General features: G+C 34.6%; 2 protein-coding genes across 3 annotated transcripts in view; one reads left to right on the top strand and one right to left on the bottom strand.

Moving 5' to 3' along the window:
- The window catches only part of LOC135117647 (uncharacterized), a 72,327-nt gene extending 54,944 nt beyond the window's left edge, over nt 1-17,383 (top strand). Inside the window, exon 4 of the mRNA XM_064037250.1 lies at nt 17,328-17,383. Coding sequence (XP_063893320.1) covers nt 17,328-17,383 — 56 coding nt within the window. The remainder of the gene's footprint in view (nt 1-17,327) is intronic.
- The window catches only part of LOC110373722 (uncharacterized), a 190,206-nt gene that overhangs the window by 142,691 nt on the left and 23,778 nt on the right, over nt 1-23,737 (bottom strand). The gene's annotated exons all lie outside the window — the stretch shown is intronic.

Raw genomic sequence — 23,737 nt, 5'->3', positions numbered from 1 at the left:
AAGTTATACATTTCAGGCAGAGGTTCAGAGAGTTCAGATATATTTCTTGATACGATTATAAAGATACGGAATTCTGCGCTGTCCTCGAGATATGTCTGTTCAAAATCCAATCATACTGATAAACTTGGGAATCAGTACAAAATGTAGTCCAATATAAAATCCACTAACAAATTAATGCAGGTATCTCAATAACTATAAAAGTTCTTCAAGACTAGCCAAGCTAAACGGCACTATCCTCCGCATTCCATTCGAGATTGGCTAATTACTCCGCCAACCAGTTTATGACTATCTATATAAAAAAAAATTGTCACAAGTTATCTGTCACGTAAGAGAAATCAGGCTAGTGATTAGCACCGACTTGGTGCATTAGTGCATAAGTTGATGCATAGACAAGTTAGGTGGGGCTTGCAAGTTACACTTTCCTACAAGGAGGTTTAACCTTTAACTAGTACCATTTTCGGTTGACATTCTTTGTCTATGCAATTAATATGAATGCAGAAGGACCCTATTATAAACCTTGTTAAAATTGCACACTCGCAGTTTTCCCGCGGTTTCACCCAAGTCCCGAGGGGACTTCTGCCCATAACCAGATAAAATATAGCCTATGTTATTCGAGGATAGTGTAGCTTTCCAGGAGTGAAAGAATTTTTCGAATCGGTCCAATAGTTTCGGAGCCTTTGGAGTGTAAAGAAACAAACAAACTATTTTCCTTGTGCTATGTGCATATTTGCTAAGAAATCCTTAACACGAGCGTTGTTTGAAATTCTGAGACTCCGGGAAGTAAAATGTATATGCATGGCTCCACAAGCACCCATGTAAGTGATGTTTAGAATGCTGCTTGCACAATTTGTTTATAATAATGACATTCCTTTTCTATTTACCATTCCTGTCCTGTTAAATACTTCCTTGATCCTACTATATGATTACAGAAAAGTCTTACCTTTAAGATGAAAAGCTCGGAGAAAAATGCAAATCTGAAGAATTAAAGGATAACGCTGGCAAAAGATTTTTTGTACATTTTCTCAATGTGCAAAATATTGCATACAAAGGTATTTGACAAGAACTGTAGAAACGTTAAACGTACGTGTAACTTAGAGGAAACCAAAAAGTGCATTTTGTCGCAACACTTGGATATTTACATACTTGTAAGCAGTAAGTACTCTTTCTTGTATGAAAAATGTTTCTTAACTAAGGTTAGTAGGTTGAGCAAGACTAGACTAATGCCTAACACTTAGGTACCAGTTTTCCTGCTACATAACTTCTTTCGTACCTAACATTTAAAAGAATAAAACCACAATAAAACTTACTTACAGTTGAATGTTCTTTTAAACAAGTTACATTTAGTTAAGTGTTCGTTAAGTAAGTTTAAACTTACGGCAGAGTGGATTCATTATGAAATTGAAATACGTGCATGGGAAACCATCGGATACATGCAAAATTCGTTTTTTTTTTTACATTATCTGATACAAAAGTAAAAACGTGACAAAAAATCGCACCTATTCCAATTTTCCGCAATACTATCAACTGTATATCTTTGTATTAAAAAGAACATTTCAACATTGTTATTTCTTAGATGGAAAATCGTAGTTAATAAATAACTCTTTGTTACATGATGCTACAAACCGTACATCGTCAGAAATAGTAACTATTATTACAGGCATGCGAAGAAAATCCATTGTAAAAATCACGAAGTGTTTTTAACTGCTGTTATTTTTAATAGTTATCTTTTTTTTTAAACAGATGCTTGAGTAGTATCTGAAAGAATCACCGCGGCCCTGGTACATAAGGGTTTCAAGAAGGAACATGCTGAGCTTTAGTTAGTAGGAGCCCCACACTCCCTCACGTTGTACCCATTGCGGGATCTTTGGATGATTTACCATCAAAAAATTGGTGACCACGGAAACTCAGTGTTGGTGGTCCAATGAGGTGAGCGAACTCTGAAAAAGGTCGCGGACGGCGCTGCACTTATGTCGCTTCCAATCGATAATTTTGGAGATAAATGAGATAGGCCTGTGTTCAGCAGCGAATGTCCTGACTGCTTTGTTTTAGGTTAATGCTTTGAAGCTACTTAATAGAACTTAATTGAAGCTACTTAATAAAATCACGTTTTCTTTATATATCTCCAAAATTATTTCTTAGGAATTTAAAACAACTTTATACAAATCCGACGAAAGCGCTAAAATGCCGCATTCTATTTACTAAGTACAAGTAGCACAAACGGTACTAAAATGTTTCACGTTTGGATTGAACTGAATAGAGACTTAATTCGTGTGCAGCATACACTTTCATAACGTAAACCTTTGAATAGGTATCACTTATGTTAGAAAGAATGAATTGCAAAGCCACGCTTTAGATTCTTATTTTTTAACTTTAGATAGAAGTGATTGACTCTGAAAGATACATTTAATTTAACATTAATTGATAGTCCCATAAATAGTTCCAATATTTATCAAAAAAAAAAGTACCTATATACCTAGAGCATTTAATTTATACTATATCTATACTACGTCCTAACGATTTCTAGTTATGGCATTCATACATACTGTTATTACGAATTCAATCAAAACACTAAGGCACCGTTAGTCCAATTACCATTCTCGTTTAGTTGCACTCCTGCGCATAATATTGTATCTACAATGTTGACACCGAAACTTAAATGCTTATTCTACTAACGGTTTTCGAAGCGATATCACGCAGTTTTTTTTTTTTTGCATTGCCAATCAAATCTTCATAACCCATGAACTTAATACCCATTAAAAAGTTCATCGGTTCGATTCGGTACATTCCAAAAAAAATACTAATAATAAATTGCTTCAGAACGGTTTTTGAACGATAAAAGTCCCATTTAATTAGAATAACAAGATATCAAACTGGAATAATACTAACGAATTCGAAATGTTTTAGGCTATTAAAAAAATAAAATGTAATTTAAATTAATTTAATTCCATTTATCACGGAAAAAAAGTTTTATACATTTTTTTTCTTAATATAAATATTCATAAAATTTAAATTAAATTATTCGGATTTCGAAATATTATTCTTTTTATTTATCGACAAATGGTAGGACCACAATGCCATCACTAGTATGGTATATTAGCAATTGAAATAAGAGACCGTGCTTAGTTTACATTGAGCAATGGGGTAGGTCAGACATGCGAGTTGATTTAATTTGATTGAACTCCATATATGGTTGACATTGTAATGAGATACATACATAGTGTGAATTCAAGTAGTTTACGTTGAAACATAAATAATCACCTGTTAGGTAAAATAGGTGAGATGAGTTTATATCTATGTATACCTAACTGATATACAAAGCATACCCCACTATAATTGTGGAACTTTACTCTATAAAGGGAATTAGGTAAGTATAGGTATAATATCGACTGGGCACTTGTCCTAACAAATAAAATCATTGTGAAAAAAATCGACTTGTTTCTTTGGGACGTAGGTAAAGCCGTGTGAAAGAATTCATAATATATTTAGTCTAATGGTCTTTGAGAAAATTAATATTTTAATACGTAAGTACCTATAGAAAATGGGATTTTCTTGTGAGAGTGTGTAATCTAACTTAATTTTCCTGACTATTGTCATACAACATGGAATCCTTCACATTACTTATAGGTATGCCATTAAATACTGACCCTACACAACATATAATTGCAGATAAATCAAACGTGCAGATATCATAAACACTCATGATATATAGGTAGATTACTCATTACATAATTAAAACAGACCTACAATGTTCTTTTTACATAATAAAGAAGTAAGTGTGCCGTAATAGAAAATTAATATTACCGGCGTATGGCAACATTATGTCAGAGCAGTCAAGATATCTCATAGTCCGTGCGTATACTTATGTCATGTGATCATGATCGTGCATAATAAGGAAAGTACGAGGCAATTTCTATCGGTAATCAGCTACTGAGTATGCAAATGAAAACAAATGAATGTTCGCTCTACCGCGGTCTGTAGTCGCAGAAATCATGTATGCACGGCTAAACATGCCATTCCTCATCGTACATTAATGCTTTGTTCCATAATGCATGTTCAACTTGTCGTTGACATTGCAGCATTTTAGGTACCTCGGTGTAGTAGTAATTTCCTTGTCAACACAAATTGGCAACGCATTTCACTACTACGATGTTACTGTGACTTTGTACAGGCAGTAAAATTACAAGGAAACAAAAAACATACTCCTACATAAAAAGTAACATTATTTTAAAACCACAAACCGACAAAAAAACTGCACGAAACAACAGTTAAACAAAACTATATTATTATCTCTCCACATGATTAATGAGGTACCGTTGAAAAGTATTTAGTGTTATCATAAAAAAGTATGCAACTCTAATCTCCTGCCAGCGTTCGATACTTAACGATAGTAACGACTAAACGCGTGTTTGCGAATAAATCAGACAAGGCACCGTTATGCACCGAAACGTTACGTTCGCACGTCATAAATAAACTGTTGACGCCTTCAAAGCTTAATTAGAGGTGTTAATGTTTAGTAGATGTCATTAGTTCTGACATTGGCTAATTGTGGGTGCTCAATCGAGGTTACTAAATTACGATTGCTCGATTAAACAGACTGTTATCATTATAAATCAAGTTCAGAACAATTTGACGCACATTCATTGCAGAAAAATACTATTTCTTTGGATAAACTTAAATGAACACTAGGAGTCTTGAATTACTTTCCGGTACACATGGAGAGCGTGATTTCAGCATCACAGAAGAGTAAAATATTATTTCAAACGCAGTAATGTTTAACAAACTATCATTGTGTTTGACTCTGTTCAGAGCTGTCACGGTGTGCACGATCTCCTACTTTCAATGATTTCCTCTCGACGACGAAGATAGCATAAAAGCACTTATTTATGGCTTTGTTCAGGAACTGCTTATTTCATTGTTATTTGTGTGTACCAACGTGAATACATTTCCACGGTTTTAAGATAAGAAGACACTTTGAATCAGTTACGTAGACGCTTCAAATATTTCTTGCACATGTTATGTTTTGCTGTTATGCAAGAAACACGCTCGCATACCAAAATATTTTTTGCATGGGTTTAAGGATCACTATAACTGCCACCAAACCTGCTCTCCTCAATGCTCATTGCGTGTGTATACGCATAATTTGCAAGCACTTTATTTTCTATTACGCAATTTTACGCCGTGATAATCTAGACAAAGATTGCAACATCAACATCAACCTTGATGCCTAAACCCGTTTTTTCATACGTTGATGATTTTTTTGCAAGAATATTTTTCAATTACGTAATTGTATAAATTTACATAAACGCTGTACGGTTTTTGCTGGTTGTCCTAATAATTGGTTAATTGTTTGCGATGCTTGTTTGCCTCGAAGTTATATCATTTACAATAGTGGTCTCATATGAGATGAATTCTGAATTTTATTTGTAGCCTAGATTTCCTAGATTGCTCCTTTCAGAAAGTTAGAAAAGCATTAATAAATATATTATTATGTTTACAGATCAGAAAAATAGTGTCTCAAAATGAATACTTCCTTATATGTTCCCAAATTGGCGAACAAAAAAAAAATACAGTTGAATTGAGAGCCTCCTCCTTTTTTGGAGGCCAGTTGAAGATAAAAACGTTCTTTTATAAGATCAACAGAACTGTGCATCATAACATCCTTACAAAATGTTAATTTGCTGCCAACTTAAAATATCCAGTTTATAAATAGCATCAAAAAGACGAGTGATTATAATCTTTTATGGAGCTGGTTTTTACAAAAAGTGACACCCCCTACTGACTTGTTTTTCCAGAATTCTTTTTGTGGTATGTTGACCGACATTTAGCCATGTTCAAACAGGTATGATAAGCAAGATAGTCAGACCAGGTTCAAGTATTTGTTTGTATGTGTTCATTAAATTCGCGGAACCACCGCACCAGTGAAAGTAATGTTTCGATGATATATCAACAGATCAACACGCGAGTTGCACTTACGACCCACTTTTTAGTTATTTATCAGTCTTAGAAATGTCTAAGAATTCGCATAAAACTTTAAACTTATTGGTTGAGAGTTAAGTGAAGATGTTATAACGGGTAGTTACTTAATGTCCAGTTACGCTGAATTGTAAAGCGGTATCCTTCGTTGGACTATATTTTTTTATTTTATGCAGAGAAAGCTAATTATTTAAATTATCTTATTTAGTAATTTCCTGACACTGAACAAATGTATAGTTTGTACAATTCTACAAGTAGGTAACTCTAGTGATTGTTATAGGTAATTATTTCAAGCAGTTCAGAAATTATAACAAGAAAATTACTATGATACGCTTTAATTTACGGCAGTTCCTATACATCACAGAATCTAATAAATGTCATCTTATCCCTTTCTAGAAGGATAAAGCAAAGCCAAGATATCCAATTTGAAAGGAATCATAAAGCTTAGCCACTAAGCCTGCTATTTGTCATTGCAAAGGCTGGTTCCAAACCAATTGTTCCGACATTACTTTCTTCGAACAGCTCTGAACGGGTTTCATAAAGATATCCTATCTGAATACAAACCTCGAAGCACAAAGGCAATGTCAAACTAACTAATGTTGTGGTCTTTTGAGTTTATGGCAAGTACGAAGTCTCTGAGCTTGGATCTTGCTTAGTTGGTGGTGCTATTAAACAAGCTTTGGCCTTTGGAAAATGTCCCTGTAATAAATTTATAGCGTAAACTACGAAGATTTCTGTATACCAAACACAAAGAGAGTAATAGACCCGTAAAAGATAGAAATTATATTTTCTCTATAGACCTTCCCATACTTGACATGATAGTCTTATAAGTTCAGGTTATTACCACATATCTATCAAAAATTACAAAACATTATTATAAAAACCACAATGACGTTGATGATGCAAATTGCAAATTGAACCAAAAAGATGATCAAAAATGGTCTTACAAAACACAATACGTAGTAACCACACATATTTTCCTTTCACATACCATACGGAAGTTTTTTAGATGCAAATGCCAATGCCCATATTATAGTTAAATAGTTGACTGCAATCAGTCAAACTGATTATTGCAAACTCGTCATAATGCCTTACTAAGTACTCAACGCGAGACTGACCCGATAACCTTATGAGTAATGGCTATTTTAAAAGAATTATTTCGTAAAATTACTGTCACCATTTCTTAATCTATAGATCCGTCTCTCAGTTTGTTTTGGTTGGTTAAATATTGAATGTTCTTCATGCAAGCAAATAAGTATTCTAGAATGTAGGTACTAAAAGGACCAAGAAGGAGAAATTCTGGTTATCCTTTACGTATCTCTAAATAAATTGAAGATAACAGCCATGTTTTTATTTCTTGCTGTTTATTTTTGACTTGTTTGCAAGTGGAATATGTATAATTCGTAAATAATTTGTCGTTCACTTTTTGTGTGTGTCATGATTTACAGAAACGTTTGCAGTCCATTACGCGGCAAAAACTTGTGCGCAATTTATTACAGAATTAATACGTTTTGGTTACGACATTCGAGTAACAGTAAAATTATTGCGAACATCATAAACCTCTTTATTCATAATTTTATGAAAAGTGATAGGTGGTGATTAAATCGAGAGAGTTAATCATTCATAAAATTTTGTAAAATCGGAATCTCATAAACCTCAATAAAGTTATATTTATTTAAAGTATTTTTGTATTAACTTTCTATCGGAAAACACGAATAAATTCCATAGGTCATTATGTATTATAATAATAGTATTCAATTGTAAGTATAAAGTTACATGATCCACGTGGACATCCCATACAGTCGATGTCTTTCTTGCAGTAGTTACTTCATTAGGTAATCATTCGAAGATGCTGTGAGAAATCAATCATTACCTGGGGACAAAACAAAATAATATTAGTTTTCTGTTACATACAGTGTCACATTTGTAAACAATAGTATCTAAATTAATTGTATTACAATTTAACTAAAACACAAAAAAAATCGTCACTGATGGCTGTGAACAATTGTCAGAAAGCCTTCATAAATACGTACTTATATGAATTGCTACCTCAGAAACAACAATTTATTTTTCATCCCACCATCTCGGAAAGAGTAGTTTTACCCTTTGATATCTGAGCGCAAAAGTCGTTTTTATCCTCTAGAGCGGCAAAGTGATTTGAATTTAGAACATCGTGTGCAATACTCCATTTGTGACAATCTTGATAAGACTTTTCAAACAAATACATATTAAACAAATAAAATACTGCTTAAAATAATTATTCAATTAATTAAGCATTTTTATTTTTTGACAGATTTTAACGTCGTTTCATTTTTAAAGTGAGTTTTCAAATATATGAACTTTAATAGGTACATCTTTTTAATTTGATACTCGTATGTGCGCGCCATTTTGTTTTTTTTCATTTAGTAATTTCCTCGATGAGGTGGGATGAAAAGGGGTATAATTTAGGCGATCACCAAAAATATTTTTGAGACTCTAAGCTGAGGCACCAAATAAAATAAACAACTCCAAAAAAAATAAATTGACTTTATTAAAAGGGCACTAAAGTATATAATATTATGATCCAAAAAAAATAAAATAACATCAGAAAAATCGCAAATCTCGCACAAATATTATTTTTGGTTCCCAAAATGGATTAATGGTCACCAAATTCTATCCAACTAAAAGATTAATATTACTACCAAAATCAAAGTTAGTGACGAAAACGAATCGCTACAAAACCGACTCCACGTAGTCTTGTCTGCCCTACCCCTAGAATGCAATTCAAAACCGCGTAGGCGCGGAGGGGCGAGGCGGCCTGCGAGCTGAGGCGCAGGTAGTTTCAGCGCTCGCCGCCGCGGCTGAGGCTGGCCGGCTCTGCCGGCCAGCAAGCCGAAGCTGCGGTGGTGAGCGTGAAAACCATCTGCGACGATAAGCTCGCATGGGACCGCCGGAGCCCCGCAGTGCCGGAGCCGTGACAGAAGCCATGCCTGCTGCATGTTGCGTGCTTACATTTTACTACTGAGTTACACACAAATTCATATAACAATAAATAAGCGACGTACGTTTGGGAACCCCAGTATATTAATTGGTATTTGGGAAATATTCTAGCGATCGTTAGCTTTTTTAGTCTAACAAAAATGACCAAATTAGGAGGCATGGTATTACATAATTGGTAACATCTAAGTAGTGACAATATATATATAATATTTGGTCTAAAGTGTATTTTAAAGGCGTCCATATATTTTTTTAGTAGTCAATAATACGAAAAAATGGTTTTACCTAATAATATTTTTGGAAACGTTATTTGGTGACCATTTATCCATTTTGGTAACCGTTTAGAATTTTTTTGGTAGTAAAATAGGTACTTTTTTGGGTGGTGTTTAAACACAAGCCGATGAAAAGTTACGTGTTGCACTCAAGTGCAAAGATTTTTCACCTTGAGCTCTTTTGATTCCCTCGCTATCGCTCAGGATTCTAATTATTGAAACACTCGCTACGCTCGTGTTTCAATTTTAGAATCCTTCGCTTGCTCGGTCATCAAAATTGAGCTCGCGGTTAAAAAGCAACTTTGCACTCTTGTATAACAAATAACTATTTCATCCCACCATCTCGGAAAGAGTAGTTTTACCCTTTGATATCTGAGCGCAAAAGTCGTTTTTATCCTCTAGAGCGGCAAAGTGATTTGAATTTAGAACATCGTGTGGAATACTCCATTTGTGACAATCTTGATAAGACTTTTCAAACAAATACATATTAAACAAATAAAATACTGCTTAAAATAATTATTAAATTAATTAAGTAATTTTTATTATTGTTTTTACATAGATTTCTGACCTCATTTCATTTTTAAACCGAGTTTTTAAATAAATGAACTTTAATAGGTACTTCTTTTGAATTTGATACGACATGTGCGCGCCATTTTGTTTTTTTGCATTTAGTAATTTCCTCGATGAGGTGGGATGAAAAGTTACGTGTTGCACTCGAGTGCAAAGATTTTTCACCTTGTGCTCTTTTGATTCCCTCGGTATCGCTCAGGATTCTAATTATTGAAACACTCGCTACGCTCGTGTTTCAATTTTAGAATCCTTCGCTTGCTCGGTCATCAAAATTGAGCCCGCGGTTAAAAAGCAACTTTGCACTCTTGTATAACAAATAACTATTTTAAGTCGGCAATTATCATCATGAAAGCTACAAAGTCTGCACTACATCAACTATAAATTGTGGGTTCAAAAGCAATATCTCAGCCGTGGAAGCTAAACGATGAGCCTTTCCGCTTACGTAAAAAGTAAATAAAGGAAAAACTTGAAGGAAATAAAGGAATAAGTATTTCAAGCAGCTGACGAATGTAGTTTTGAGGAAGTCATTATTTAGCGGGCTGTTCTCATTTACTTGTCTTATTAAGTTGTCCCGAGTAATGGCTGTAATGTGTGAGATTACTTTAATATAGGATAAATACGTCATAAGTTTGTCGTGACGTCTGTGTGTGGCAGGTAAGGTCTTTAACTAATAGGGCCACAATAAATAGGACGAGTTGCCTGTCGTCATCTACATTGTTGTTTTTTTGAATGAAGCTACGTAAGTGGGCAACAATGTTTCATACTATATACTTTATCATGTAATTCGGATCTTTTGAGCACTTTAATCACTTCTTAGCCTTAACATTTGCCTAGCTTTTCCCAAAAATGTTGAGGTCATACCTATTGTTTTACCCATTTTTATATCGATAATTTTGATTCAAAATATTGACCATCCCTAATTATTATGACATAGCTTATGTGCAAAAACACACGCTAAATCCTAGTCGCCCTTCTACAAACGCCTTAAAAATAGCAACAATCCATAACGAGAGTAATCAGTTTAAATTGAAACTTCCTCGACAGAGGAAATAACACTGAAGTCACGAATCCCTTGAACCTTTACGTCCAATGATCTCATACATATACTCGTTTGTGAAAAAACAAACAAAAATGTTCAAAGCCGTCGCAATTTATTATATGTATTATCGTACTGAACTTGAACGATTTGTGTGACTCGATGACACGACGACGATCCTCAATGCAATTTCCTGTACTTACATTTTATGTTTGTTATAATTTTCCCTTTATTACAATATTCAAGTACAAATGCAAACGTGATCTCGGAATAAAAGAACAAAATGCCGCGCTCACGGTTATGTAGATTTTATTATGTGTTTGCTAAGTTCAAGAGAAAACAAGATGTTTACGTTGTGATACTTTATTTTACTGTATGCAAGTGTAATAGCAGAAGAATATATTAACTTGATAAATTAATGTTACAGCATAAGTATATGCGATGAAATAAAGCTTATTCAGGGTTCTCGCTCCTCAATCTCAGCGAGTGTCGAGATTCAAATGAGCGGGATAATATGCCTAGGTGTAAATCGTTTTATTTTTATAAAGCTATATAATACATGTGATGTGAAATTAATGTTTATGTTTGTTTCTTAAAATTAGGTACTGTGCATTATTTCAAAGGTTATGGAATATAAATTCACATTGAAACATTTGACTCTACATTTCACTAAAAAGGAATGCAACATCTTTCGACCTTAACAATAAATTACAAAATGATTTATATTATTTTATGTTGTAACATGGCAACGATATTAAAAGTGATAGTCTAAAACAAATACAGTGGTTATAAAGTTTTTCATATATTCATTAGGAAAATATTTAATTCGTGAATAATTAAGTCGAATAAGAGAAGCAGGAAATAAATCTCTGTACCTAATGATACAAGGTATCTGTGTTCCCAAATTTGCAGAGGTTTTATTCATATCTAATCAAACGCGAAATCTTTCATCATTTTTATACACAAATACCAAAAATCTTAAAAGAAACTTGGAGCTCAAATAAAATATGCACGAACACCGTTGCTTTTACTTTAAAAATAAACTGTTCGTTCGAAATTCCTGTTGTGACAAAAACCTGTTATTTATAAGGAATTTTATTTTATATCACGACGTAGTTTTCCAGTTACGTATAAGAAAAACTATGGTTTTCCCTGGGATAGATCCTTTTTGAGGCTAACCCACCACATATCAACTACACGTAGGTAAAGTTAAAGTTAATTCTTTCAACTTATCAATTTAATCACTCATCCTCGGTTTGACATAAAACTTAAGATATACCTACGCATTATTCAGAGCCATCAATCTAAATATATAAAACTCAAAGGTGACTGACTGACATAGTGATCTATCAACGCACAGCTGAAACCACTGGACGGATCGGGCTGAAATTTGGCATGCAGGTAGATGTTATGACGTAGGCATCCGCTAAGAAAGGATTTTGATCAATTCTACCCCCAAAGGGATAAAATAGGGGATGAAAGTTTGTATGAAACTTTGTCAATTTTAAACCGATCGGACTGAGACTTTGCATGCATAAAGCTACTATGGCGTAGGCAACCCTTAAGAAAGGATTTTGATAAATTCCATCCCTAAGGGGATAAAATAGGGGATGAAAGTTTGTATACATCTTCTTAGATTTGTACACGCTAATCTTCCGAACTACTGAACGGATTTCAATGATTTTTTCTTTGTTGTATCAAACGCGTATTAAGCCTGGTCAACATATAGGCTATAATTTATCTTCGAAACTTGTAGACCTGATGCAGAACTCCAACAGACCAACAAAACTATAAGAGATACAAAAATGGTGCCATGGCAAAAATTGTTTCATGTGATGAGCATTTTCAGATGAGATAATAAATTTTAAGATCTGGAACACCTGATGTGGAACCCCAAGAGCCCAGCTTCTCTATACCATATACAGGTATGACGTTTTAGCAAAAGTTGTTCAATTTGATAAGCACTTTCTATTGACTTACACAAATTGAAGATCTAAAACACCTGATGTGGAACTCCAGGGGCCCAGCTAGACTATAGCATATAGAGGTATGACGTTTTGGCAAGTTGTTCAATCTGATAAGCACTCTCTGTTGACTTATAAAAATTGAACCACACCTACACCTGATGTGGAACTCCAGGAGCCCCGCTAGACTATAGCATATGAAGATATGACGTTTTAGCAAAAGTGGTTCAATCTGATGCACTCTCTATTGACGTATAAACATCGAAAATCTGGAACACCTGATGTGGAACTTCAGGAGCAATACTACACTTGAAATGTATAGAAATGAAGGTTATGAAATAGGTATGGTGAATCAAAAAAGTAATTAGTCCGTCTTTTAGACACGTATTTTTCTTTTCTCTCTCTCACAAACAAATAATAACGAAGATACAACAACGCTTGAATTCAATCCCTTTGGGGGTAGAATTGATCTAAATCCTTTCTTAGCGGATGCCTACGTCATAACATCTACCTGCATGCCAATTTTCAGCCCGATCCGTCCAGTGGTTTCAGCTGTGCGTTGATAGATCATGGAATCAAAGACGCACGCTCATACTTGAGAGATTGGTTCTCTACCCACTAAACCACCACGACTTCCACTAAGTCACCACGACTTTGTCATCTATTTAATGTTTTTTTACGTAATAATACTTGTGTAACATTTTTGCCACACACAAATGCGGACTAATTAGAATCACTACTTTTATCCCTATGGTCACGTCTATTGCGGTTCAGTTCAGCGTTTTGTTTAGTCTGCTGTGCTTTTGCTGTTAAAGTACAAAAATTAAGTATATAGAACGTTTCTCTTCGGTCCCTTAAAATTCAATATCAGACTATTCAGATCTTTGATTTTGCTGAGCCCGTAGTCGCTGGCATAAGGGACAGGATCCGCGTACGAAGTCGCGGGCAACAGCTAGTGTAAGTATAAAGTTATAATTTTTTCTATTCACAGCAATATTTTTAACGTATCTTTATAAGCAACTATGCACATTAAATCTGCGTATTCATATTAACTTTAACATCAACACAAAAGCCATTGGATGTTTACATTGCTAATGGTCGGTATTTCCATACATTCAGTCAATCGTATGTGAAATGGCGAAAGTACCTTTCTCTGAGCCGAGTCGTGAAGCCGTGGAAACGATCATTGACTGATGTCACATAGATTAAGTTATGTACGGCCAAGAATGTTATTTGCATAGACCGAGTTAATCCTTCTGAGTCATACCGTAAGTTTGGTTAAGTGAGTCTGATGAGCTAGCTATAAGTTCATTTTCACAAACCTTAAGAGTACTTACAAGTTTCATATTGTGCGCCACTATGAAACTTTTAGTCGGCCGACAGTTGATTTGAGCTCATAAATCAGTATGAAAACGAATCAAAGTTCACACGTATCAGGTATTTGTCCGGTATCAGACGATTCATGATTTTCTAAAAAAAATATACCTATTCCACTCTACGAAAAAGAATACAGTGAGCTTAAGCTTAAAGCAAACAAACCAACAAGTTCTTACGACGTCGTAACATAAGTTTACTACTACTAAAGACTACCAGACTTAATTAAATATTAATTACAAGTTAACGCTTCACCGCAATTAACTGATTTGATTTTCCACTAAGGTGACGTTCGCTATTAGCTACAATAAACGTTAACGGTCATAAAATTAAAAGGCAATTCTCTACCAGTGCGGCAGCTTTCCCAAGAGGCTATCTTCTTCACCTTTTCACGCTAACAAATTAAAATTTCTCTTCCTTATGAGTATATTCATTTTCTTCGAAAAAAAAATATTTTTTTAATACCAGCAATCATAATAATTACGTTAAGTCTATCCATAAACATATCGAGAAAGAGATTGTCCAATTGACTAGCATTTTTCAAATACTTTTAAATACACAATCATTATTGTTTTTTTAGCGATGGCAAAAATCATCAAATGACCCCTCCCGCTGTGGGTTAGCAGCGGTGAGGAGTGTCAGACTTTTACTGGCTAAAAATCCATCGTGTTCCTTCGTAAGCCTTTTATTTTAGCGTTTCGAAGAGTCCCGCAGACAATCATTTTACGCAAAATAATACCAAACAAATCAAACTAAGACTCACGCTTTCAGTTTCAAACATACTCGTACAAGCTAGTTTCATGTTTATTGGAATGCCATGTTCTATGCGTGTGTCATAGATTATTTTGTTTCGCAACAATGACCACTTCGATGCGTATACGCTTGTTATCATAAACTACAACTATCAGCGATTCATTGCTAACTTTTACTACGATTTTTTTCTTATCAGGTGTAGTTACACTACCTATTATGTACCTTGTAACAGAATTAACAGTGGAAAAATATGCTAAGTACCTAAAAACAGCATGGAAAATGTCCAATGTTCGAAAACTAATACATTTTCCGCACATTAGTGCAAGGAATTCGACTTACAATAGCAAGCGAATGGTTCTTTCCGTACATAAATTAGTAAATTGACAATCATCATTATCTTGTCTGGCAAACATTCCTGCATTGAGCTAATCATCATACAAAGAACATTCCGTGGACTTTAGCGCAGAATACTGATGTGGTATTGTATCACCCAGGAGTTACGGGAATTTATTTCGGTCAGGTAGCCTGCCTGATTGCTGGACTTTATTTATTGGTACCTTTCATTGGGGTTTTTATTTCGAGATAGTGAACGAAATATTTATTTTCAGTAAGAGGTTCTTCAATCGCTTTTATTTTGTTTTGGAGAATGTTGCACTTACTTAGCAGGTAATCGAGTCAAAGCGGGATCCATACTATACATAGTATACATTCTATACATAGTATACGCACTAGAGGTATACATGTGTCATAAAATTAGACAGACATAGTTTAGAGGAAATAAATTACAACACTTCCAGCGTTTCTCCTGTAGCGCAATGAAGCTAATTGGAAGCTAGCAAAAATATACATTAGCACCATGAACATTTTTTGCCTTAAAATTGTGGATTTCATAAATAATGACAAAGATGTTTTATAAAACTCGAATTATTCATCTAATTTCGAAGGAATAATGTTTCATCAATATCTACGTCTCCTTCTTGCCTGAAAATCAAACAATACTGATTTTGTCAAAATGTTTTGCCTACTATTGCATTATAAATACCTCTATTATTCACAGTAAAAAGTGAACATGTCAAACCTGTCTATCTATATCTCAGTTCAAAGCCAGCAAACAATCGGCCCATTACAATATTCATGATAGCTGCTACTCATTGTCTGAAGAACCTGTTTATAAGCGAAAAATAAGTGCTTTCGAGAACTGAGCGTGAGCCTTGACCTAATACCAACAAATGTCTAACAAGAAGTACTGTGACGCACAAGTGTTAGTACGTCTACATTTCTTTGGAAGAACCTTGGTTACAATAAAAATTTCAAGTTCATATAATATCCCTACATAACCTCACAATGTGTTCCGTAGTCAGTAAATTCTGGCTACAATTGGTATGGGATGACAAAAATAAAGTTTTTTGCGCATTGACGCAATATATGAGTGAAGGTGACCCAGGTTGTGTGTAAAGTGGGTTTTATCAATATCTTTATAATTTCAATTTGTTCCTTTTGATTTTTTACTGTGCCACAGATGTCCTTTCAGCTATATCTATTCGTAATTGCACATATTAAAGATATCTACTAAGTACATCGTGTGGTTTTAAAACTCATTCATTAAAATGTCAAGCACGAAACTTTCGCAAATAATAAGCCATACATGGCCGCTGTGGCAATCTGCCGAATTTTGGAAAAACCCCAACCAAAATTTATGTAAGACAATAATATGAACACTGAAATGGTCATTTGAAGTCACAATTACAATTATTTATTGCTTCATGCACCGTCGCTGAATATTTTGTCTTTCACATAATTGGTCAACTTATACCTGCATGTAGCATGTGAGGTAGTCTTTCAGCTAATATGAAAACGGCTAATTATACATATACTAAAGTCTAACACCCGACTATTGAAGGCATGTTTTGTAAGTTGAGGTAGGCTTATGTTCAGCAACGCACATACATAAATGTAGGTAAATAAACCTAGCCTTGGAAATAAAACAACTATAAAAACAAATGCAAAGAACCAATAAAAAAATATCGCCATATCTGACACACGATATCAATTTGCTGCCAATATTCTAAGTTTCGTAATACACTCGCGGATTCGGCTGGCTCATTTGAATTATAAATTCAATATTAACACACATAAAAAGTGCTCTAAATATCCGGTTCTACTCACCTACTTACCTTAGATAGGTTCCGAAGATAAAATTATGAAATAGTTTAGTTTTTGCTTAATATAGTTCAATGACAATATGAAGTGTGGCCTAATAGGTTCTATATTTTTGAAAACTCTTCAGCTTTATAATATTAGTATAGATTTCGTTAACATACCGATCTTTTTGCAATCCTAATTCTATACAAATACTTGAAATCTGCTTACCTTAAATCCAGTTTGTTTAATTTTTTTACTTTTTTTCAGGCAACAAAGGTCAACGGCCCATCGCATCAGGATTTGTTTTATCAGTCACCTCCTAAAGCACCCAGTTTGTGCCTTTTTAATGCACTTGTCAAATTCAAGGAAAGAAAAAAATACAATTGACATGTTATACTCAACTCTATTCAGGGAAAGTGATGTTTATGTTCATGTGAATTCTTACGTGCAGTAATTCTAGGCAATATGTTTCTGCTCATTTTGCTTACGACTTTGAACTCTATAGGAAGCAGTGACTCGGTAGTCACAAACCAGCAATCAACATTATAAACAAACCGGCTGCCAGCATCCGAGATATCACGCATTTCTTGTAGAACCTTAAATTAAAGACCATGACCACAGATTACATATATACGCAACTAAATTATAGTTACTTCCTTCAAGCAATTTGTCAGCTACTCCTGATCTTTGCCTCTTGAACAATTAGAAAGCTGAGATGCCCAATCTATGGTTTGATCGATCGGGTTGGTTCTGACCTCGAAATGAATATCCGATTTGCAGTGCACAGTATTAAAATAAACAGTCGTTGCTTCCGTATTGCCTTTTTTGCGTTATTAGTTAGTGCAATTAAAATTACACGTCATCAGCTGCCTTCGGTTTAAATAAGTCCATAACGATCGAAGGATAAGCGGTTTATTAAGCACTTTATCGTTAAGTTGCTCTATATATGCACACGATGAGTCACAAATTACAGTTAACACGCTAACTAATCATAAAGTTAACTGACAACAGAATATATCTCGTCAATCCGGTAAATTGGTAAGCAATGTTTTCGTTCCTGGAAGAGATAGATCATCCATTTTCACAGTACATTAAATTCTCACGTAATAAAGCGAACACCATGCAGGAAAACTTAAGATTGCAATTGATAAAATTATGATACCGAGCGGAAGAGAACGCTATCAGATTATAAATAAGCTTGTGGCTGTTGCGTAACCTTCCTTCCTGATTCCCACGTGTATAAACGAATAACATTGTCGCATTGTCACTTAATGACATCGCCATACAAATAACTGTATTGTTTTCAATAAAATACTTTTACAAGAGCGCTGTTGTGCGAAATTATAATTGTTACGCTTTATAAATATTATAAATTATGGTAACTTATGGCGGTGAAATAGGTAACAAAAGGCATAATTATTCTATGTTATTCCTTCCATTCTGTGGGCTACTGTGGGAAAAGAAAGTTTTAACAATAATTTTGACTGAGATTCAATTTTTCTTAACAAATTATTTTTTAATTGAACGTCGATACTAGGTACGATCTATTACCAGTGCACTAGTTCAATAAATCATTTTATTAGAGCAGCAACTTAAAAAGGCATTGACATTTTGCACGTTATGCACTTAGCTCATTGCAATACAATAAAGTACACTTGAAATACTTTTACCAGTCACTTTAGCCGTGTACTTGTAAGGGGGCGTTCTATTCGTGGCCTACTGCTATTGTGTACCAGCCGTGGTACTAACCTAAGTAGGCAGTGTGACTCCTCCTTTATATAAACAAATATCAACAAAAAGACGATCGACATTCGACATCACTAGTCGTGACAATCGACTTATTTAAATATCCATTCGTGTCTATATTACGCAACCAGCTTTGTTGTATTTTTTATTCGACTTGATAACCACTTACGTGACACACTGCTGTATAAAATAGCTAATAAACAGGTGATTTAGTCAAGATTAATCGACGGGTCCTTTTGATAAATTGATATTGTCTTGTTATTAATAGTTTTACGCACTAATTTCAAATTCAACTTTTCGCAGAATTAATGGGTAGTCATTAATTAAAAGACGGTGTTTGCACAATATTTTTAGCTAGCCCAGATAAATAAATTATGGATAAACCACTTTCTATTTTCAAAGTCACATGCCTTTGAACCTTCGTGGAAATTATGTAAAAAGTATAAATGTACCTAATGTTATAAGGTACAATAAATTGTTTACCATCTCTACTTATACATAATTGCAACAGTAGATAATTCTTCAATTTTGTCAATGATCTTAGTCAATGTAGCCCTCTCAACTCCAGAATCATAATGTACCATTACAAAATTATGACTAAGAACCTTGCATTACATTGACCACTCACGTGCAACTTTCGTCATTTTACTGTTTGTCCACTTACACATCTGTATGTCGAATCAAAATCAACAAACCGTGACAAAATATAATCCTCCGTCTCACTTGCACCCAATATTGTGGGAATATAATACACAATACACATTTTTTGCAAACTGTTTTAATAAACTCATTACAATTTAAAGTAACAAAAACTTATATTTTATAATCAACCTGTGGTTTGCAATATGTCGGAAAGGTTAAGGTTTCAATTGGGCGTCTTAATTGTGCGAATATTCTGTTATTTTTGCGGAAGTCTTGATGTTTAATTAAATTATGTTTATTTTATCAACACACATAAAATACTGGCGTACTTTTTTAATTTTTTTTTTCAATGAAAACAATACGGGTATCTAATAAATATCACTGAAAATAATAAAAAAATCTCTATTTACAAGTTGGAATATATTATTATCACTGAAGTAAGTACAGATTTATGATTTGAATAATCACTATAATGATATAATATTACGAATGTGGTGCGTGCATAGTGGCAGGTCATCATACAAGAGTTACCTTTACTGCACTTCTTGCAAACTGTTACGGCATACTGACGACGGCATCGGCATACGGAACTCGGATTTTTTATTCTACTTTTTGTCTAGACCATGGAAATCGAGTACAAAAGCGTCTAATTCGCCTTCGCTCAATACATTGTCTCATCACGTGATGCGGAAACGATATTTAAATAAATGCCAGGTGAAATCTGATAGACACTGATTTTGCATCCATTTATAGACTTTTTGTTAAACACAAAACTTAGCATACCTATTAGATATCTTTGCTATCTCTCTGTAGCTGTATCGATTATGGTAATGTGCAAAATTATAATCTTAACACCGTTATTTGGCTACATTAAAATAATTTAATAGATAATATTATCAACATCTTACATGACACACAATATTAAAATATCAACTAACAAATAGGTAGCAAGGTTATCCAGTACGTGGTGTCATAAATAAAGTTGTGAAATTCGATAATTAATAATCTACTTACTTAAAACTATGAAGTGTGTGGCATAAAGCCCAGTGACCTCAAAGCGCGCCGAGGTGTCAGTAAGTACATCAGCCATAATATCGCTCTAGTTACCCACAAAAGTGTAATTGTTATGTAAATAGCCGTCTGATATAATGTGTACGTGAGACAGTGGACTTGCACTTTCTAGTAAACTTTCACAGCTATTGTGAATCGCGCCTGACGCAATCGCCAAATGGGTGCTACGTCAGGCGACGTCACGCTTGCAGTGTAGACAGACGGACTGTTTTCGATGCGAGCCAGTGTAAACGTAATGACTGCGTGCCCTTGGACCGTCTAGGTTCGCTTTAACAATTGTTGTTCAAGTTACGTTTTGTTTGTTAACTTGTTGCGTTTTCCATGCACATTTATTTGATTATACGCTTACATTTTAAACATAGTGAAGTGTAAAATGCTTCATTTAGGTCCATCTTTATATCAGGCAAGAGTCAGGATTACATGAGTGAATTCTTTAGGTACCTTCTAAGTAAAAGTGGTCCATTATTCTTATATCAAAAGACGATACCTAAAGAAGATCTATGTAACACAGAAACGCATAACACAGTATTTAAAATAGACCATTAACACAGTTGTGGTACAAAATCTTTATTACATAAATGTTAGAAGCAGGTTTCTCCACGGATGAATGACATCGCGGAATTTGGAAGGCTCAGAATCAATGACAACATTTGTTAACACTTTAATGCAGCTGCACCGGGCTACCAAGGTTCTATTCATAATAATTAACAATATTACGTATTAATTATTATTTATGTTGCCTTGTTCTGTTACAATGTTATTTCCAAGTATTTTTATTGGTTGTTGTACAAGCTATAAGCTCCTTGTGTGGGTTCTAAGAATAATTATAAAAACAATAAAAGTTTTCTTATTTTCCTGTTGACTATAGATCATGTATCGTACTATTGCATCTGGACAGCCGAAACTAGTAGTTCACCTTCAGAGAGTACGTGCCCTACTCTTTGCTGACGGTCTTGCGCGTGGTCACCCGCCAATCGGATTCCGTCCATTGGACGGAAGGACTAAGCAGAACCTACATCTTAATCTCCTTAAAACAGCAGAGGTGATCGAAATCGGAGAATATTATGATACCTTACATGGCTACCATTAGATATAAATTTCTCTGTTATTCTAAAATAACATTTTTTTTATCTTTTCTGGAAACACATGCTTGAGAGCGACATAACTTAGGTACTTGTTTCTCCTAAAAACACACATGTTCATTGCTGCGTGAGAACATGAGGTAACTAGAGTAAAAACTCACTTAGTACGTTTCCCACCGTAACACCTATCTCAAAGTTTTTCTTTCTTATATAATTTGTAAGTCAATAGGCCGCATTTGTTTTCCGACTAGACGCCCATGCCATGGATTATGATTTTTACAGAGAGCGATGTGCACAATTGCCAGGTACTCGTGAGTAAATACAATAGCGCACTGAAAGGACGGCATCACTAACGTTCAAGTTCCTGTGGTATCATTCTCATCACAGCATTGTCGTACAAAGCAAGCTCTCTGGCGATTATCTTCTCCTGTACCAATACTAACCTTCGCAATCTCGATGTTATGACGCTTTAGCCGTGTTCTCACTGTGTCGATACGTGTTATTAGTGTATATGGATGGAAGTCGGCCGTCTATGCACATTTTCCCACGATGAATTTATAAACAGAGGGAAATAGTAATGTTTTATACGCTACGTACGTTCTCGTAGGTGCTCGATAAGCCAAACATTGTATATTCAAGATCGACATTATTTGCCTTTTGTCTCTGTCAATCAGAAACCTACAGCTACCTTTTACCGTATATAAATAAATATCATTATTTTTTCAATCCACTCTCCACAAAATCCCTAACTTGGCCCTTTTCACATAGTTCCTCTTAAGCAAAGCTTATACGAAGTTCCAAGATTATATTCCTGAGAGTACGTAATGTAATCTGCGGCCATGTCCGGTGGTACTTCATAAAGAAGTGCACACATCAACCGCGAAAATCAAGAGATTATCAGATGGTATACATTGCAGATAAAATAGTTGAGAGATATCATTTTTGATAGTTTTATCAGTAAGACGGGAAATGTACTTATTTGTCCTAAGCCTATTCAAAAGTTTGTCACGTTATTTTATATTATTATTTTTTTGAATAGTTTCAACAATAATTAAGTCGTTGTACCAATATTTCCTGCACTTTTCACGCTAAATGTAATAAGTTCACACAATGTCATGTCGTTTATGACAACGATGTCTTCGACCGTTTGACCCAAGAGAAAATATGAAAAAGTCTAGCGTGTAAATAATAATATTGATTATGTTCATTCATACTCTGAGCCTTTTTCCCAACTATGTTGGGGTCGGTTTCCAGTCTAACCGGATGTAGCTGAGTACCAGTGCTTTACAAGGAGCGACTGCCCTATCTGACCCCCTCAACCCAATACCTCTTGGTTAGACTGGTGTCAGATTTACTGGCTTCTGACTACCTGTAACGACTGCCAAGGATGTTCAATGAGACCCGGGACCTACAGTTTGTAATGTTAATGTTACAGCCTTTTTATCGTCCCACTGCTGGGCACAGGCCTCCTCTCACATGGAGAAGGATTGAGCATTAATCACCACGCTTGCTCAATGCGGGTTGGTGATTTCAGACTATATAGTCCAGGTTTCCTCAAGATGTTTTCCTTCACCTTTTTATCAGCCATTGGTGTCTAAGTATACTTAGAAAGTACATACAAACTTAGAAAAGTTGCATTGGTACTTGCCTGACCCTAGAATCGAACCCACACCCTCATACTCGAAAGGTTGGTTCTTTACCCACTAGGCACTAGGTAATGTTATGATACTTTAATTATCTTAGAAAATTATGAATGTATTCAATGTGCATTTTCCTTAACAAATCCGCTATCTTCCCCGTTGCGAGTAGGAATCTCGTTTTACTAGTTGAGGTTACTGGGTATCGTAAGCTCGCATTATCTAATTATTGTGATGTACTCGGGGATATTTTCGCGTACATTTATTGAGTAATTTCAGTTCCCTTCACTTCTAAAATTGCAATGTTTGTCACCGCAGTTTATGGTTTTATTTTGTTTAGCAGGTGAAATAGACGCATAGTTATTAAATTAATAAATATATATCTTATAATCACTTGTTAAAACTATCATTTTCAATATTCTTAGAAGTCACTAAAGATATTTCTCAAATACTGAAACAGCAAAATCTTTTTGTATTTCTGCGTCTTCAAAATGCCATA

This window comes from Helicoverpa armigera, chromosome 12 (genome assembly GCF_030705265.1).
Source record: "Helicoverpa armigera isolate CAAS_96S chromosome 12, ASM3070526v1, whole genome shotgun sequence".
Taxonomy (NCBI): domain Eukaryota; kingdom Metazoa; phylum Arthropoda; class Insecta; order Lepidoptera; family Noctuidae; genus Helicoverpa; species Helicoverpa armigera.
This window is presented reverse-complemented; position numbering and strand designations above follow the sequence as displayed.